This window comes from Geotrypetes seraphini, chromosome 6 (genome assembly GCF_902459505.1).
Source record: "Geotrypetes seraphini chromosome 6, aGeoSer1.1, whole genome shotgun sequence".
Lineage (NCBI taxonomy): Eukaryota > Metazoa > Chordata > Amphibia > Gymnophiona > Dermophiidae > Geotrypetes > Geotrypetes seraphini.
In genome coordinates, this window is record NC_047089.1 from 219,031,940 (window position 1) to 219,051,437 (window position 19,498).

The 19,498-nt window shown below is 44.9% G+C and overlaps 1 protein-coding gene and 1 long non-coding RNA gene across 2 annotated transcripts in view; one reads left to right on the top strand and one right to left on the bottom strand.

The window, feature by feature from the left end:
- Window positions 1–7,210: 7,210 nt before the first annotated feature.
- Window positions 7,211–18,383, bottom strand: LOC117362983. The gene is made up of 2 exons (XR_004539946.1): window positions 17,987–18,383; window positions 7,211–7,851 (listed from the first exon to the last, which is right to left on the bottom strand). It is a non-coding gene; the product is annotated as an uncharacterized LOC117362983 (long non-coding RNA).
- Window positions 18,384–18,396: 13 nt separating this feature from the next.
- The window catches only part of XPO7 (exportin 7), a 174,297-nt gene continuing 173,195 nt past the window's right edge, over window positions 18,397–19,498 (top strand). The window contains exon 1 of the mRNA XM_033950080.1: window positions 18,397–18,566. Coding sequence (XP_033805971.1) covers window positions 18,399–18,566 — 168 coding nt within the window. The 5' untranslated portion in view covers window positions 18,397–18,398. The remainder of the gene's footprint in view (window positions 18,567–19,498) is intronic.

Sequence of the window (19,498 nt, forward strand, 5' to 3'; positions counted from 1 at the left end):
CTCAGTCACACAGCATAGAGTCTTTGAATTTTGTTGGGAATGAATGGCAAGTTGACAGCTGCTGGTTATGTTAGAATCAGAGCGAGAATAGTTAATTTTCTGCTTTTTTACTCGAGTGCAAACTGGGGGAGACAAAAGCCGGAAATATGACATGTGGGCAGGAAAAGCTGAAGTGTTTGGTGGTAACGATTTCAACTTTGCCACCTGCGTGTCTGAGAGTGATGCGGAGGTGGAAGATAAAAGGGGAACATCCTCTTTCTGTCTCATACACGCCACAGAATTAAACCTAGTTTGGGGCACAAATGAGATGGCAGGGCAAAGATGCAATATCCACTGCTAGCCAAGATCTAAGACCCACCCCCCAAAACACAAAGCTGTCAGTTCACTATGGTCCTGTTCTAATACGTCCCTGCTGTTTTAATATTGAAACCCTCTTCCTCCACATACAACTGTTAATGCACATCATTCCTATCCTGCAGCACCTCTTGCCAGTCCAGTTGTGAAACCCACATACCACTCAGTTCTCGGCTGCTGCACCCTTCTGTCCTATAACTCACAATCCGCAGCATCCCATAGCTTGTGATCATGGAGATCCTTCACCCTCAAGATAGACTGTCTCAAGCTGAAGCTTCTTCTCCTTTATTTGTTGTTCTAGTCCAAGATTTACAGATGTATATGCTCCCTAGATAGGACTTGGGCATTTTCTCCTCCTGGGAGCCTCAAGTATAGCAAACACAAGGTCAAATGGGAAGGGCCAGTATTCCACAACAAAATCGAAATTCCGAAAACACACAAAGTGGAATACTAGTTTCTGGAGATGCAGGAGACTTGTAAAAAAAATGTTTATGTCACAGACTGCCATATAATTAAAAACAAAAATATATCAGGTACAAAAAGTCTGTGACAAAGATGTTACAACAATACCTTATGTCGATTGCTTACAATGAACCCCAAACTAATTTGAATATCTCAGTATGCCCTAGCATGTCAACATTCATTTTCTCATACTTATAACAAGCATAAATTCGCCAACCAAAAAAGTAAAGCTAAGGCGATCCCAGTTCTTCCAATTGCGAGTAATCATTTGCATGGCTATCCCGGTCATAATAAGGAAAAGCCGACATTTATATCTGTCCAATGAGGGTTTGAGATGCAATATCATCCCACATATGACAACATCATATGCCAATGGAATTGATGACTTCAATATGGTATTAATCTGTTCCCATATTGACTTCCAAAAGTTGAGTATCAAAGGACAATAGAACAGCAGATGATCAAGTGTCCCTATATCGAGATGACAGTGCCAACATCCATTAGATTTTGAACTATCTAACTTTTGTAATCTAACAGGGGTCCAAAAACTTCTATACAACAAAAAACCCGAAGTTTGTCTCATATGTGCTGACGTCGTACATCTCATCCTCCAAGTCCAAATTCGTGGCCATTGAGACGTAGAAATCTGCTGCTTTATCTCAATGCTCCAAATGTCTCGAACACTAGTTTTTGGTTTCTTATTCATATAACCAGATATTTATACCACTGGGCGGCCTGATGCCCTAGGAAATCTGTCTGGAAGTATAGGACCGGCAAGCTATACTGATTTTTTAGATTTCGCCAATCAGGGAACCCCTTCTGAATGGCTTGCTTCAACTGCAACCATTTATAAATTGAGACTTTGAAATACCGAATGATTGTTGCAGTCGTGAAAAATCAAGCATTTTCCCATTTGATAAAACATCATCTAGTGCGGGGATCTCAAAGTCCCTCCTTGAGGGCTGCAATCCAGTCGGGTTTTCAGGATTTCCCCAATGAATATGCACTGAAAGCAGTACATGCACAGAGATCTCATGCATATTCATTGAGGAAATCCTGAAAACCCGACTGGATTGTGGCCCTCAAGGAGGGACTTTGAGACCCCTGATCTAGTATATGTATACCTGCCTGCATCCAATGCTTCCAGAAGATCTTAGACTCGCCAATTTGAATCTTGGAGTTCAGCCATTAGGATTGACACATGGATTTTCTCTACTGGAATATCTGTTAAGTTGTTAATAAATTTCAAGGTTTTCCAGGTGTCAAATAAAATACTATTGTCCTTAACATATCTGGGTAACTTGATACTCAAACTTGATTTTACATTTCTTATTTTTTTCAAAATCTGAGCCCAGAGGACTAGTCTACCGTTTAAAGCACTAGGTTCACATCCAGGGAAGCCCGGTCCAAATCCCATGGCTGTTCCTTGTGATCTTGTGCCAGTTATTTAAAACCCCACTGCCTAGGGGCAGAGAAAATACCTAATATCTTGGATGCAAATTTAACTATAGCATAAGCTAAAAAAAGAATCGAGGGCTTTGTTACTCAGTAAAAGGCCAGCAGAGGGCATCAAAGCCTACATTAAATAATCACAATCCTCCATCTAATAATGCTTCAGGAACACGCGTGCATCTATCTCCAATATAAGTGATCTAGTGAATGGTATCATCCAAACTCAGTGTTTGCATTTTTCTCAAAAAGTACTGTGTGCCCACCCAAAAAAGATCAGAGTCTGTATCTGTATATCCTTGTCTGATCAAACCCTCCCCATTTTCCTCCTACACCCTAAGAGCAGTTATGAGAAACGTTTGGGCTCAGGAGAAGCCAGAATTAAAATCCCATTAATACTCCCTGTGATCTTGGGTAAGTCACTTAATCCCCCATTGCCTCAGGTGCAAATTTGGGGGCTGATGCAGAAACCTTTCAATAGAGCCATGTGCTGACACTAACATATGGTGCCCTAATGTCTAAGGTTTGCTCCCAAGTGCAGTAACCAAATGGGCCTGATGCAAAAACTGTATGCCAGTGGGGAAGAACACACTGGGCCCAAGAGAACCTGGGTCTATGCTAGTGGCAGCTATGTCTTTTGCAGAAATTTGCACACAGAGCAGCATGTGTATACATCCACACACATGCTGAAATGCTATGCTTCAGAGAATTTTTGCAATACCAATATTTATGTGCAGAATAGCATTCAGCAAATGACTATCCCCATGCTTATACAATGCCACGTGCTGATACAAAGGTTTGTGCACAGCCTCAAGCTCACATGCAATTCTCAGAACTTCCGTACCTTTGCTCTTTGTTCCAGCATCCCCCCCAGTTCTGTCTCTTTTTATCATCCATGCTCTTTAAGGATGTGTTCACAGTAGAGAGAACAAACAAGCATGAAATCCTCACTAATACTGACCAGAGAGAAATTAATTAATTTTTCACGCCTCCTCAGACCCTTGCACTCAGCCTTTTAATCTTTTGTGCACTTACTTCTCCGCTTCTGAATGCTGAATGGTTACTAGCTTTATTAGTGTGGATTTAAATATGCCATGCAGTCTCTGCAAGGCTTTGTACACGGCTCATGCACAAAACTCCATTTAAAAAAAAAATTATTTTATTATAGTATTGGCAAATGGGCACAGAAGAATAGGCTATACACAAAACTGTTTAAAAAAAAAAAAATCTTTATTCATTTTTAAATTAAAAATCAATGCATACAAATATTCATACAGTTTACATGAAAAACAACACTATCATCTTTCAATAATATTTATGAAAAACATTTTCACCCCTCAACTCCCCAATCTCAATGTAATAAGTAAACCATACAATATTTTGTCCATATATATAATTCGAAAAAAACAATCCCTCCCTCCCCCCCCCGATGTACAACTGATAACTAGAAATAAAGGAATAATGAACTATTCAAGTAGAATCAATGAAATTAGTCAATGGGCCCCATGTCAGATTGAACCACTTATTATTGCCTTTATGATCAGAAAATATCTTCTCATATTGGTAACATAAGTATAATGAATTCCACCAGAAGGTGAAATTCAGTCAGTCATAAGTTTTCCAATTTTTTATAATCATTTGGCTGGCTACCCTAGTCATTATGCCTAATAACCTGTTTTTATGCTTGTCCACTAGAGATTTAGGAAATAACAGCGTCACACATAACACCACTTCATAGGATAATGGAACCATAGTCTCTAGAATCAGATTAATATGTCCCCAAATAGATTTCCATAAGTTAAGTATCAAAGGACAACAGAATAATAAATGATCCAGTGTTCCTATATCCAGACGACAGCGCCAGCATTTATTAGTTATTACGTTCGCCTGACACAAAACTCATTTTTGTACGTTAGGGGAAATTCTGTATAGGATGCTGGTTTCTGCAGCTGCCTAAGCAGCTGAGAATCGCACACCGGCGTCCTATATAGATCTACCTTAAGGCCCGATTTTCTAACTGGTGCCCATGTCACAGGCACCGGTTAGAAAATCATGCCTGATCCCTTCCCATCAGCTGATCGCAGAAAGGGAATCCCCCTACCGCAATCAGCTGAGCAGCTGCAGCAGAAAACGTCCAACCAAGCCCCCATCGCCAACTCAGCTGGCAGGAGGGATTCCTCATCCCTCCCCCCCACCCTTGATCCCCCCTTGAAGTCCCCTGGCAGGAGTCTTAGGCCACTCCCAGTGCATCCTGGGGTCTTAGGCACCTGGGCCAACTGGAGTCTTAGGCCTTCTTCCCAGTGCATTATGGATGCACTCGCCATAGCCAAAGACTCTGATTGGCCAGATACCAAAGACCACTCCCATGGGAAGGGCCTTAGGTGCCTGGGCCAATCAAGGCTTTAGGCCTTTCCCCTTTGCATCCACGATTCAATATCCCATGCACTAGCATCACAGCCCACTGGCTACCCATAGCCAAACACTGCATCTTCAAAGGCTTAGTACTTAGTTCAAGTCCTTATACAACATGGCGCCCAGCTACATATCAGCCAGACTCCCACCTTACGTCCTAAACAGACCCCTTCACTCCCAGGAGGAAACATGTCTTCAAATACCCCCCTGGTCGGAGCTTCCAACTAGAAAGTGCCAGACGAAGGTCATACTCTCACTTCTTACCAAAGTACTGGAATCAACTACCTCTTAACATCAAATCCCTTTATGGACTTTTGAGCTTTATAAAAGCAATAAAAACCTACCTGTTCAGCTGACAAATCAGGACAAACTAGCATTCAGACTGTTACTCCCAAACCACTGTATTCCTAATAGATGTTCGACTTGCTCTCTCACTGTACATGCTTCTGACTTCATGCATCTCCCTGTGCATGCTTCAGGATCCAAGTGTCTGCTAATCCAGACACCAAGTGTCTGCTAATCCAGAACAATTGAACTAGATGCATCTCACGGTACCCTATTACCTTAGGCCTAGATTCACTAAGGGCACAGATCGGATCCGTGTCCGGGGGGCTGATCCATGAATCGCCCTCATGCAAATGAGGGCAATCAGAATCATGCCCCCAACCGACCGCTTAAAAGAAGCGGTGGGTTTGGCGTATTTGCTATTGGGAAAGCAACTGGGGCTCATTCAACTGGCAGTCTGCTCTATTCAATTGGGCCTGCTGTAGTGTAACTCTTCTGGTACATATATACTCCAACTGAGTGGTCCTAAACCTTGGCAGTGGCACAACCAACTTACAAGAGTGACCTTGGTACATATCAGTGAATATTTTCAAGACAGTAACATGATTCTTGTGCACCAACTGGACAGGTGGTGGCATCGTTGACAGAATCGGCACTGTTGTCTTTTTAGCGAGCCCAGCGAACCAGTGGTTTTAACCTGCGGGTTAAAACCATGGGCTCACTGCAGGCCAGGGCAGCGCGAGCAGGAGAATCGGGGGCAGAGAGAGCAGGAGAGTCAGTCTGGGCAGCAGAGAGCAGGGGGAAGTTTGGATTTCGGGGCGAGAGTGGGGTGGAGATTCGGGCCAGAGAGCAGGGTGGCGAGTCAGGGCAGAGAGCAGGAGAAGTCAGGCGGCAAGGTAGAAGTCGGGGCTGAAAGGCAGAAGTTAGCAGAGAGCAGGAAAGGTTGTGAGCAACTGGTCCCCACCAGTCGTTTCTTTTTGGATCAGCCAGCCGAGTCGGTGTTCCTGGAAAAGTTTAGTGAATCGTTGCCTGCCTACATTTGAATGTAGTTCCCCCTCATTTGCATGCGCTGTTCGGAGGATGATCGGGACATAGGTTAGTGAATCGGATCGGAGGGAAATCGGGTCGCAAAGGGGTCGCTAAGTGCTCGGAACTTAATCGGTGGGCTTAGTGAATCTAGCCCTTAGTCTTCTGTTCCTTGTTATTATTATTATTATTATTCTTTATTCTTATATACCGCCATACCCAGTGAGTTCTAGGCGGTTTACATCAATTAGCAAATGATCTGCATTGAATAGCAGATTTACAACAAAATTAGAGGTAGATTTACAAAATTAGAAGCAGATTTACAGCGTTGGATAGCAGATTTACAACAGAATTAGCAGTAGGTTTACAAAATTAGAAGCAGATTTACAGCATAATTGGAAGAATTTTTGACAGAGAATTGCAGGCTGAATTACGATAAATTACAGTGATTTGCCGCAGTCAGCCGTGAAGTTACAGCGATTCTTAACTGTCTGCAAAGAGGGCAGGTTTACATCAATATTACAGAAATTGCAGGTTTGACCGAGCTAGGTAGGGGAGGTAGAGAGTGGGGGAGGGAGGGACTGGTGAAGGAGGAAGGGGGCAGCGGTGGGGTAAGTGTCATGTGAGGTGAATGGGTTATTAAGGGTCGTGTTTGCTGAAAAGGTACGTTTTTAGTAGTTTTCTGAATGATAGGTAAGTGGGGGCCTCGAGTATCATCTGAGCTAGCCATGGGTTCGACTTGGCTGCCTGGAAGGCAAAAGTTCTATCCAGGAATCTTTTGAGAGGGCAGTGTTTAGGCGAAGGGAAGGCGAACAATTGAGTTCTCCGTGATGTCCTGTTGCTGCAGTAGAGGTTAAAGTGTGTGTTTATGTAACTTGGGGAGGAGCCGTTAACCGATTTGTAGCAGAAGCATGCAAATTTAAAAAGAATTCTAGATTCAAATGGTAGCCAGTGTAGTTGGTGATAGAAAGGGGTGACATGTTCCCATTTCTTTAGGCCAAAGATGAGGCGCACCGCGGTATTTTGGACTGTTTTTAGTCTTCTGGTAGTTTTCTTAGTGGCGTTAAGGTAGATGATATTGCAATAGTCGAGGATGTTAATTGTTGTTAATTGTTATGTGTCTTATTGCTAACTGTTATGTAATCCGTTCTGGGCTCCTTAGGGAGGATGGGATATAAATCGAATCAAATAAATAAATAAATAATGTACAGACAAGATGGGGTACAATTTGACATACTTTCTTACTACTTGACATACTTACAATACAGTACAATACAACGGGATGTCGAATATACATTACCATTTGTCACGTAAATACATTGCCATTTGGTGAACTTATATTACTATTTGTCATCCTTACAATATTGTGTGAATCACAGCCTGATATTTATACATGTGCAGGGTGTCTAGTTCCAATATACATATGTCATATTCCTCAAGACGGTGTTCATCCTAAACAACGTATACAGAGAGACTGGTTTCATGAAACAAATTTTGGGCAGTTGTTAAAGATAAAGGAAATGGTTCCGATCTTGTGAATCAGAAAGTCATTGTTGTGGCAAGGTTTGGTCTTCAATGGTGATTGATGGGTTTCCTGTGGTAGCAAAATATATTGTGCCAGAAGATTCAGAAATGATCCAGGATGATATACATTGCAGAATGATTCAATGGTGAGTCAGGAATGTTAGGCAAAGTCAATAATTCACCCAGATTGTGAAATGCTTTAACCTTGGATGCTGCCGACAGCCACGAAGCTCATACTTTAGCCTTCTTCCTGATCACTTTCTGCCATCACCTGTTCCACTGATGCAGAATTCTGAAGGGTTGCATGCTCCTGATAACTTATGTTTTCCATCAGTTTTACTGTATAAATGGAAGCACAAACTTTATTTTCATTCATTAGTTTGGCCAAAATACTGTATATACTCGAATTTAAGCCGAGATTTTGGGGCTAAAAACATGACCCCAAAATGGGGGTCTCTGCTTATATTCAGGACAGCGCCCACCCACCCCTCTTCCCGAACCTGTTGCAGGCCTCTCCCATTGGTAGGCCAGCGGTGAACCGGGACAGGAGGGATCCCTTACGCCTCCTGTCCCAGTCAACTCGGAAAACTTTTACTCAGCCTCCCACCTCCTCGATGTACCTTTTACAATCCCCAGTGTTGCAGCAGTGAACCAGAGTAGAAGCAGCCTTCCCATGCTCCTGCCCCTTGAAGAGCTACTAGTGATTGGCTGCCATGAGGCCTACGAGAACTCACAGCAGCCAATCACTAGTGGCTCTCCATGGGGCAGTAGCGTGCGAAGGCTGCTCCTACTCACCACTGGACCACTGGGGATTGTAAAAGGTATGCAGAGGAGGCGGGAGGGAGATAAAGGAAGGCACCGTCAGTTGAAACAGGATGCGAAAGAGATCCCTCCTGTCCCGGTAGTGGGCTGGACCATTGGGGATTTTAAAGGTATGCTGGGGAGGCGAGAGGCTTGGAAAAGGTTTTTTGAGCTGGCCGGAACAGAAGGAGCCTTATATGACCTGGGCCAATCAGAGCCTCAGGCCACTCCTCGGATGCACTGGGAAGGGGCCTAATGCTCTGATTGGCTCAGATGCCTAAGGCCCCTCCTATGGGGCTTCCAAGCCAATCAGAGCCTTAGGCCCCTTCCCAGTGCATCCGAGGAGTGGCCTGAGGCTCTGATTGGCCCAGGTCATATAAGGCCCCTTCTGTTCCGGCCAGCTCAAAAAACCTTTTCCAAGCCTCTCACCTCCCCAGCATACCTTTAAAATCCCCAATGGTCCAGCCCACCACCGGGACACGAGGGATCTCTTTCGCATCCTGTTTCAACTGACGGTGCCTTCCTTTATCTCCCTCCTGCCTCCTCTGCATACCTTTTACAATCCCCAGTGGTCCAGTGGTGAGTAGGAGCAGCCTTCGCATGCTGTGGCGACTAGCCTCCAAGCAGCAGCAGAAATGCCCACTCTCTCCCGCCACAAACAACATCTCCACTGAAGTGGTGTCCCCCCCTCCCCAGCAACAGGAGAGATGTCCACTCTCTCCTGCTGCCAAACAACAAACCCCCCCCCCGCCTCAGACCCCTCTCCCCCTTACCTTGAATTAGTTGGCTGACCGGAGAGATGTCTACTCCCTGCAGCCAGCTAGCCCACCTCTTCAAAATGGGAAGCACTGGGAAGGGGCCTAATGCTCTGATTGGCTCAGATGCCTAAGGCCCCTCCTATGGGGCGTCCAAGCCAATCAGAGCCTTAGGCCCCTTCCCGGTGCTTCCCATTTTGAAGAGGTGGGCTAGCTGGCTGCAGGGAATAGACATCCCTCCGGTCAGCCAACTAATTCAAGGTAAGGGGGAGAGGGGTCTGAGGCGGGGGGGGGGTTGTTTGGCAGCGGGAGAGAGTGGGCATCTCTCCTGTTGCTGGGGAGGGGGGGACACCACTTCAGTGGAGATGTTGTTTGTGGCGGGAGAGAGTGGGCATTTCTGCTGCTGCTTGGAGGCGAGTCGCCACTACAGCGGGGTGTTGTTTGTGGTGGGAGAGAATGGGCATCTCTCCCACTGCGGGAGGGAGGGGGGCGTTTGGCTTTCTAGCAGTCTCCCACACTGCCATGCCAGAGTTTTAAACAGTGCTGTCACTGCACCAGCACCCCTGGACCAGTCGCTGAGTTTTGTCGCCAAAAGCTAACGCCGCTCTTAGAAAATGGCTCGGCATTTGTTAAGAATCCACCAGAGTGTTAATTTCAGTGTTGAAGAGCTCCTTTGCATGTCAGTGTCGGAGACTGCTAGAAACCTCACTGAGGACAGAGGTAAACCATTTTGATAATTCGTCAATAAAATGCCTGCAGACTAAACCATCGGAAAACAGTTTAGCAGCAGCGTTACAGTTTTGAGAATCTGGACCTCAGTCTTATTCTCACTCTTACAACAGTCATCCCAGGCAACTAATATGCTTGGGAGTTTGCCACCTATTGCCCTCACCTTGATATTCACAGAGCTGCATCTCCGGGCTCTGCAGCACGATTCCTCTCTTATAAACTTGAGACCCGCACTGCAGAAAGTTTGGGAAGTCTCATGGTTTCAAGTCCGGAGACGAATCACAGTGCAGAGCTGGAAGATGCAGTTTGTAAGGCAGCTCTGCAAAAGAAGTAGTGGGGAAAAAAAAGTTCTGGGGTATGAAATCCCAGGCACCAGACTGCAATTTCCAGGTGATAAGGTGACCTGGCATCCAATATTTGTCAAGCCCTTCCATAATGCATCAGGATAGGATAGCTAAAAATCTAGGACTGGCTTGAAATCTCCCTTCTCAAATGACATCACTTAGCAGCTTTGCTTTCTTTCCAGATTTCTCTAGCATTCCTTTATTTTAGGGGAGGATCTCTGTTGCTCTCACTCTTCACAGATGTAGTCTCAGTTTGGAGAAGGACAAAAGGCTTGGTCAGATTCAAGAAACTGCCAGAAAGCAGACAAAACTGCAAAAAAATGAGATAAAGCAAAATGCAAGAAAAGCACAAACACTGTCAAAAAAGGAAGCAATGATTGAAACACTACTTAATTTAATATTGTTTTAAACTAAGACAGCCAACTGGATCCAGATTTACAGGATAGGGTTGATGTAGTCCTGGATTTACACCTATTTATCCAGTATCCCACTACCACTGCAGAGAGAGAGAAGGAGAGTGTGTGTGTATGCAGGACCTCAACATCACTCCTCAGATATGTAAGCTCGTGGCACAGGCAGGTGTGGCCAGATCAATAGGACCACAGACGAGACTGGGCTTAGACTGTTGGTTTTATAATTGTCAGCTCCTCTGATAGCTCCTTGACCCTTTGTTCACAAAACAAGTAGCATACTGACATAACCAAATAAATGAATTAAACATTCCTTTCTGACCTGCCTCCAGTGCTGCACTGTCCCATCTGTACATCCCAATAACTGCTTGCTAGGAACCTAGCACTTTCTATACTAGTGGTTCTCAAATGAGGTCACAGAAATCTAGCTGATGTTACTCCTATGGCTCTCCATTTCTGTGACCCATACTGAATAGTGGCAATGCAGGCCTTGCCCCTTCCTCTTGTGTGGGTTTCCTGTTAAGACTGGAAACTCAAGCAGATTGCTGGAGTCTCTGAATGCAGTCTGTGAACGCACACTGACATACAAAGTCCTGCCATCATTACTGCTACTGCTGCTGCCTTCATGTTTTGGATAAGTCGGGGTGGGGGGATGGGAAAAGAAGTTTCTGCTATTTTGCTTTCATCATCCGGGGTTACGTACATTTTTAAGTGTTAAAAATGTTATGTTAATCAGGTTTTCTATTCCACATTTACCTACTCAGTTCACGGTCAGAATACATTACAAGAGGTTGGATCAGTTGCCCAGGAAGTCATAATGGGGTCATAATGGATAAAAGTTTGGAAAGCACTACTCTCTATAGCAGGGATCTCAAAGTCCCTCCTTGAGGGCCGCAGTCCAGTCGGGTTTTCAGGATTTCCCCAATGAATATGCATTGAAAGCAGTGCATGCACATAGATCTCATGCATATTCATTGGGGAAATCCTGAAACCCGACTGGATTGCGGCCCTGAGGGACTTTGAGACCTCTGCTCTATAGCAATGTGCATTTGGGAATGTTAGAAAATGTCCCTCTATTCTCTCCCCAGGCCACAGCTGGATGCCAGCTAGGAAATCCTATGTAATGGGCATCCTGTAACTACCATAAACCAGTAGCTATCAATGTATCAGAATCTAGCAGAAAGAGAATTTACATTGGAATATCAGTGTTAGGAGTTAAAAAAAATTGTGTTTACATAGCTGTATATACAAATACACAAAATTATGTACAGTATAGCTACAATTTCAAACAAAATAGAAACAAACGGCTTCTTTTACTAAGCTAATGGATTTAGCACATGCTATATGCTAAAAAAAGAAAAGTCCATAATTGGCTTCTTAGCATTTGGTGTATGCTAAATCTGTTTTTGACCAACCAGTTTGCATGGAATGACTGGTTGGGCCTTAAAGCTCCAGTGATAAATCCTAGCAATCAGCACATTGTGTTGCCCAAAAGTGTAACTTATTCAAACACATTTCACCCTCTACACCAGTGTATCGTAAACTGTGTTCCGCAGCACACTAGTGTACCTCCTGAGATTTGAAGTGTGCCACGGCAAACAGGGCAAGAAGAGAGGCATCAGCTAACTTGGAACTGCCTGCCTTCTGCTGCCAATACGAAAGCAGGAGTATTGGTAGCAGAAGGCAGGAAGTTGCAAGACAGCTGACGCCGGCGCCTCTCTTCCTGCTCCTGTATGCTGCAGCACACTTAAAATCAGAGAAGAGGCAAACAGGAGTCCCGGCAGCTTCTGTCCTCACCCCCGGCAGCTCAGTGTGATGTTAACTTAGTCACACAGCTGCCGCTAGCATTACTTTAGACTTGGTTTCATCAGGCAGCTGTGGGGCCTTTGCTAGGCCGACCCACTTCAATGATGCAAGGCGGGCCAGCCTAGCAAAAGCCCCGAGGCTGCCTGATGAAACCGCGGCTAAACTAATCCTAGCAGCTGTGAGGGTAAGTTAAAACCACACAGTGAGCTGCCGCTAGCCTAGAGAGGTATGCTGGACAGGGAAGGAGGGAAGGGAGAAGGAGTACTGCTGAACAAGGGGAGCAGGGAAGGGAAAAGAGGTGCTGCTGGACCTGGCAAAAAGGGAGGGAAAGGAAAGGTGCTACATACTGAAGGAGAGGGTGGGATGGTGCATGGGGAGAGAGCATGTTGGGTTGGGGGTGGGAAGGAGGGATGCCACTTGAGGGAAGAGACAAGGACAGAGAGAGAAAGTGTGCAGGAGGCAGAAAGTGTTAGACTCATGGGGAGGGCGAGATGGATTGGAGGATAGAAAGGAAGGAAGGAGCAATGTTACACTCTGGGGAAGGGGGAGAGGGCAGAGAGTGAAAAGTTAGACTCATGGAGTGAGAGAGAGATGTTGGTTTGGGGAGGGAAGGAGGACAAGAGGAGAAGCATACAGAAGGAAGAGAGAAAAAAATGTTGGACTGGTGGAAAGGAGGGAGAAATGTTGGACTGGGAGGGGAGCCAGAAAGGAGGAAGGGAAAGAGAAATGTTACACTGGGAGGGAGGAGAGATGACTAAAGGAAGGAAGAAAGATCAGTCCAGGGAATGGAAGGGAAGGAGGGGAGTCCGGTAGTGCTATAGAAATAATAATAATAGTAGTAGAAAGAGATGCCAGATTATGGGAAGGGAAGGAAAGAGATGCCAGACTGGGAAGGGAGGAAAGGAATGAGAGATATGTTGGACCACTGGGGGGGAAGGTGAGAGATGTCATACCATGGAAATAGGGAGGGAAGGAGAGAGAGATAGGAAGGGAAGGTAGATTTTGAAAAGAAAGCGGAAAAATTGAATGTTAAGTTAAAGCCAAAGATGAATGCAAGACACAAAATGAAGACGGAGAGAAAAACAGTCAATGGATAAGAAGGCACTGGAAACATAGTTAAAAGCACAGAAAAATAAAGTCACCAGACAACAAAGGTAGGGAAAATGATTTTATTTTCAATACAGTGATTGAAATGTGTCAGTTTTGAGACTTTATATCTGCTGTGTATATTGTGTGTATATAAAAAATGAATGGAAAAAATTTCATTACAATTAGTAAAGGGGGTGGGATCTGAGGAAGAGCTTGAGTGGGTCCTGGAAGTGACGTCATAGAGGGTGCCGATGCCAACATGGGCAGTAACCTCATGCCGGGGGATGTAAAAAAGGTATGGGGGAAGGCAAGAGGCGCATGCGTGGCAAGGAGAGGGGCCGGGGAGGAGGAGGAGGAATGGTACCACGCCCTTAGGAAGACCGCACCCAGGGCAGACCGCTCCATTGTTCCCCCCTTACTACGCCACTGGATAAGGGGCCTTTTTACTAAAGCTTAGCACATGCTAACAGAGAGCGTATGCTAAATGATATGCGTCTAAGACCATAAGAATAGCCTTACTGGGTCAGACCAATGGTCCATCAAGCCCAGTAGCCCATTCTCATGGTGGCCAATCCAGGTCACTAGTACCTGGCCAAAACCCAAGGAGTAGCAATATTCCATGCTACCGATACAGTGCAAGCAGTGGCTTCCCCCCTGTCTCTCTCCATAACAGACTATGGACTTTTCCTATGAGCCATGTGACACTTAGTGCAAGCTAATGTCTGTTAATGTGCACTAAGTTTTAGTAAAAGGGCCCCCGAGTGCTTTTTTGTGATGAAGGGTGTGCCATAAGCAGAGAACAAAATCTAAAAATGTTCTTCTTTACTGTTTTTAGGAACTGTGCTCAGAGACATGAAGGCTATAAAACCGCCTCACCACCCAATCATTGCATAGTTCAATACAGTGTCAGAAGAATGGTATATATCTCTCTAGTTGATTACGCAAAACCAAACAGGTTATAGCTTTATCATTTTGGGTATGAAACTCTAAAAAGAATACAACTTAGCTTTAGGAACCAGCGATTTTCTAAAGCTAAGTTGTATTCTTTTTAGAGTTTCATACCCAAAATGATAAAGCTATAACCTGTTTGGTTTTGCGTAATCAACTAGAGAGATATATACCATTCTTCTGACACTGTATTGAACTATGCAATGATTGGGTGGTGAGGCGGTTTTATAGCCTTCATGTCTCTGAGTACAGTTTCTAAAAACAGTAAAGAAGAACATTTCTAGATTTTTTTTCTGATTAATACATATGGAGTGACTTTTTGTTTGTTTATGTTCTCTTTTGTCACTCAACAGCTGTGAGTTATATTGCCTCTCTTTTTGGCTTTTAGACTGGATAAGCAGAGAACAGGCATAGAACGAATTTTATGATTAGCATGCTGCAAATAATGCGTTGTTAATTGGCAATTTTGCAGTTACCACCTCCTAAATAGCGTGCAGTGCTGGGCTTAGAGTTAGTGCAGAAGCACTCAGGGGAAAATTCTATAAAAGGTGCTTAACCCCCACCGCAGCAGTAACAACTCCAATGCTCACAGAATTCCTTTGAGTGTTGAAGTTGTTACCGCCGCGGCCAGCGCTAAAAACCTTGCTGCAGCTTTGTAAAGGGGGGTATAAATAATAATAATTAGTAATAATAAAAAGTAATAATTAGTAGATTGGCTTCAATAATGAGCTTTAACAATCTCATAATTGAAAAAATAAAATAAAATTAATTGGGAGATAGGCACTTATCTTCTTAGGTGTGATTTTACAAGTCAGGCGCCGATTGCATAGCGCCTATTGGTGCCTAACACCAAAGTAGGAATGTTTATGGGTGGAGAAAGACTTAGATGCCACTAAGCCTACATTACAGGTGCCTAAGTTTTAAGTTAGGCGCGACTCTGTTTTAAGTTAGGCACTACTCTGTTTTAAGTTAGGTGCCTAAGTGTGACTGGCATGCAACAGGCGCCTAACTTTTTTAGGCGCCCATTACAGAATCTTGCCCTCAGCGCCTCCTATCTGCAATGTTAATTTGGCTCTTGTAAAGGAAATTGCTAGAAATGCCTCCAATGGTTACCAAGTTAAATTTGCAGCTACTGCACAGTAAAGTCCTGTGTTGTTGCAATAACTGCACATTTTACTGTGCCATGGTCTGTGCTGCATTCACCTTTCAAGTTATTTATACAAAATCTGAAATAAATCATAGGGTGAATATTTAGCCCGTGGTGGTGAAGGTTTTGCTCATCGCTGACAAGAGTTACTGGATATTCAACCAGGCCTTGTCCGGGCTTTGACTTTAAATATCCAGTTATTTTTGAGCTGGCCATGGGGTAGCACATAACCCCCGCCCCCCCTTTTACAAAGCCGCATTAGGCTTTTTTATCATCGGCCACAGCAGTATTAGCTCCAACGCTCATAGGAATTCTATGAGCGTCAGAGCTAATACTGCCGAATCCGGCGATAAAAAAGCCTAACTCCCCATCTCCCTCCTCCCCTTCCTATCCAAGCTACTTGAACGTGTTGCTCGCTGCCGCTGCCTGGACTTTCTTTCTTCTCAAGATATTCTTGACCCGTTTCAATCAGACTTTCACCCTCTCCACTCTACAGAAACTGCCCTTGCTAAAGCCTCTAACAACCTGTTCCTGGCCAGATCCAATGGCCTCTGTACTCATTCTTCTTGATCTGTCTACTGTCTTTGATACTGTTGATTACCACCTGCTCTTCAATACGCTGTCCTTGCTGGGATTTCAGGGTTCTGTTTTCTCCTGTTTTCTTCCTATCTCTCCCATCATACTTTCAATGTATGTAACGATGGAGCCTTCTCCGCTGCTATCCCATTGTCTATCGGTGTACCTCAAGGGTCTGTCTTGGGCCCTCTCCTCTTCTCCATATATTCCCTTTCTCTCGGTACACTGATCTCCTCCTATGGTTTTTAATTTCACCTCTATGCTGAAGATCCCCAGATCTAGCTCTCCACACCAAATATCTCTACAGGAATTCAGGCCTGAGTCTCAGCTTGCTTATCCAACATTGCCACATGGATGTCTCACCACCATCTAAAACTGAATATGGCTAAAACCAAACTCCTTATCTTTCTGTCTAAAACCACCTACCCCTCCCGCCATTCTCTATCTCTGTGGATAACACTTTCATCATCCCTGTCTTTTCAGCTTGCAACTCTTCTCTCTCCTCCGCACAGATACAACAAACTGCTAAAAAAAAAATCCCCATTTTGCTTCCTTTTCTATAATATTACCAAAACCTGATCTCTTTGAGTACACTACCAAAACCCTTATCCACACTCTCATCACTTCTCGCTTAGACTACTGCAGCGTACTTCTCGTCAGGCCTTCCATTCAACCGTCTTTCTCTCTTTCAATCCGTTCAAAATGCTGCTGTATGACTCATATTCTGTGAGAGCCGCCACACTCACATTACCCCTCTCCTCAAATCACTTCATTGGCTCTTCATCCGTTTCCAAATACAGTTGAAACTCCTCTTACAGACTTACAAGTGCATTCACTCTATAGCCCCTCAATATCTCTCCTCACTTATCTTCCCCTATGCTCCCCCCCAACTCCGTTCCTCTTTACTGTACCCTTCTCCTCCACCACTAACTCCAGACTCCGTCCCTTCTTTCTTGCCACGCTGTATGCCTGGAACAGGCTGCTAGAGTCAATATGTCATGCTCTGTCTCTAGCAGTAGTCAAATCCAAGCTAAAAGTCCACTTTTTTGAAGCTGCTTTCAACTCATAACTCATTCACCATCAGTTGCCTTTACTCATCGTATCATTCCTTCTTCTAGAAACACCCCAACCCTGAGATGTCCTGTCTGTCCAAACTGAGTAGACCGTCTATTGAATGTTAAATGTACAGCACAGCGTACCCCTTTCAGTGCTATAGAAATGATTCAAAGCAATAGTAGTATGCAGTCTCATTTATGTGCTAAATGTCACAGCTTAAGGGCTGACTCAACACATAGCCAGTTTTGAATTAGGTGAATTTCAGCAACACTTAGGGCTCCTTTTACAAAGGTACGCTAGCATTTTTAGCGCATGCACCGGATTAGTGTGCGCTACCCGAAAAACTACCGTCTGCTCAAGAGGAGGCGGTAGCGGCTAGCGCGCCTTTGTAAAAGGAGTCCTTAGCCAGTTAAGTGCTGCTGAAAATTAATGTCTAGCCCTTAACAAGCGCTTTAACCAGTTGACAGCCAGCAAAATTTTGTCTTTTCTAGATTTACATGGTAGAGCTGGCAAGTTACCCAGCTCCAGTAGGGAGCCAATTTGGCTAGTCCTCATTTTGACCATTCATCCCATCTACCCGCTGTAGTTGGGATAGTAGATGGCATGGATAGCCAGACTTCATTTTCCTCTGTTTTCTATGTAAATGATGCAAGTACAATAAGGCAACTTGGCAGCACTGTGTAGGGGGCCATTATTTGCAGTAGGTCTCTAGATGGTATAGAGTAGACTCTTCTCCCAAACCTGTGAGATAAGAGATAAAATAACTAGATCGTCTGCATATGAAAGGCATTTTATTTATGTGTTTACACTTACATTTCACCCCGATTTCTCTTTGGCAGCTGTTTGACTTCGGTCCTGCGGCTGGAGCTGGGCTGCATCCCCGTCCCATTCCTTGCTGTCTGTTTCACCTTAGAGCTGAAACATGAATGCATTAGTTTAGAGATAATGGATTTTACATTCTATTCCTACCTGCAATTTGAGACCCACTCTCCTCCAGGTTTCTCTTGCCTACTCCCAGAGCTCTTCATACTCTTTCACGCCTCTCTCTTGAGTCCTACATAACCTTTCCCAGCCCCCAATGCTCTCCTAGCCCGCCGTTACTCCCAAACAGTGGTTTCACGCTCGTCCCTTGCCCGTAATGCTCTCCCCCCGCTGCGCGGCCCCTTTAAGGATCATGTAAACAAAGCCCAGTCCCCCTCCCGCTCTCCGCTCGCTCACGCAACGCATGTTTTACGATGCCTGCGCATTCCGGAAGGTGGTGGGCGGCCGCCGAGCCCTAGTGTGTGCCTCGGAGTTACGCAGAGTGCGCAGGAAGGGGCTGCGCGCGCATGCGTCATGGCGAGCGGCGGTAAGAGAGGAGCATGAATGGAGGAAAATGGCGGATCCTGTGCAGGTGAGTGTGAGGAAGGAGCCAGGGGCCTCGGCCGCTGCGATTCCTGCACGGCCGAGCGTTTGGGCGTTTCAGTAAGACAGTGCCCAGGTTGGGGACTTTTTGCTCTCCGGAGCTCAGCTCACGCTGTTCACTCCTGCTGTCTTAAGCTGGGAACCAGAGGGGGCCTGTATGCAGGCCTTGGCAGGCAGGGTTGAAGCCGGTGCTCTCTGGCCTCGTCCTGTCCCCGGCAGCTCTTATCGTGCGCCTCTTCTGGGGAACTAAGCCAGAGGATGGGGCGCGGAAGGCTGCTTCCCTCTGGTAAGGAGTTGTGTTTGCATATAGGGTTTTTTCCATGCTGTGCTGTCTGTGGAGCTCTTATTTCTTTTATCTGTTTTTGTATTCTGAGTTTTCTCCTTGAAAGGCTTGTGGCATGCTGATGAAATTCACCTGGAAAATATCATGATCCCATATTTTGAGTTTCTGAAAAGGCACTTGTTTCTTACTGTAGATCAAAATGCCTTTAAGTTGGTAAGAGATTATAGATGTATAAACTACAAATATAAATACTGCAGAGAAGCAAATTTAACTTTGGGCATAAAGAATGATGTGGGCCAGTCCAGTGGCAGGAGTTCTAGATTTGATTCCCAGACTGGAGCTTCTGCTTCTTTGGCCAGCTGGATTTCAAGGCACTGGGAAAATCTTATTTACAATTCTCTGAGAGGATCAGGACCTTTCTGTAAATTGTGTTTGTAGTTCGTGTTACATAATATTTCAAATTGTCATTTCTATAGTAATCTAGTAGCTGAGGACAACACTCTCCATCTGGTTTGCCCAGCTGCCTATACCTACTGCTTTATAGAAACACAGAACATGACCACTGAAAAAGACCATATTGCCTATCTTGTCTGCTCATCCAGACCAATTGCCCAGTCTTTAGAATCCCTTCATCCTGC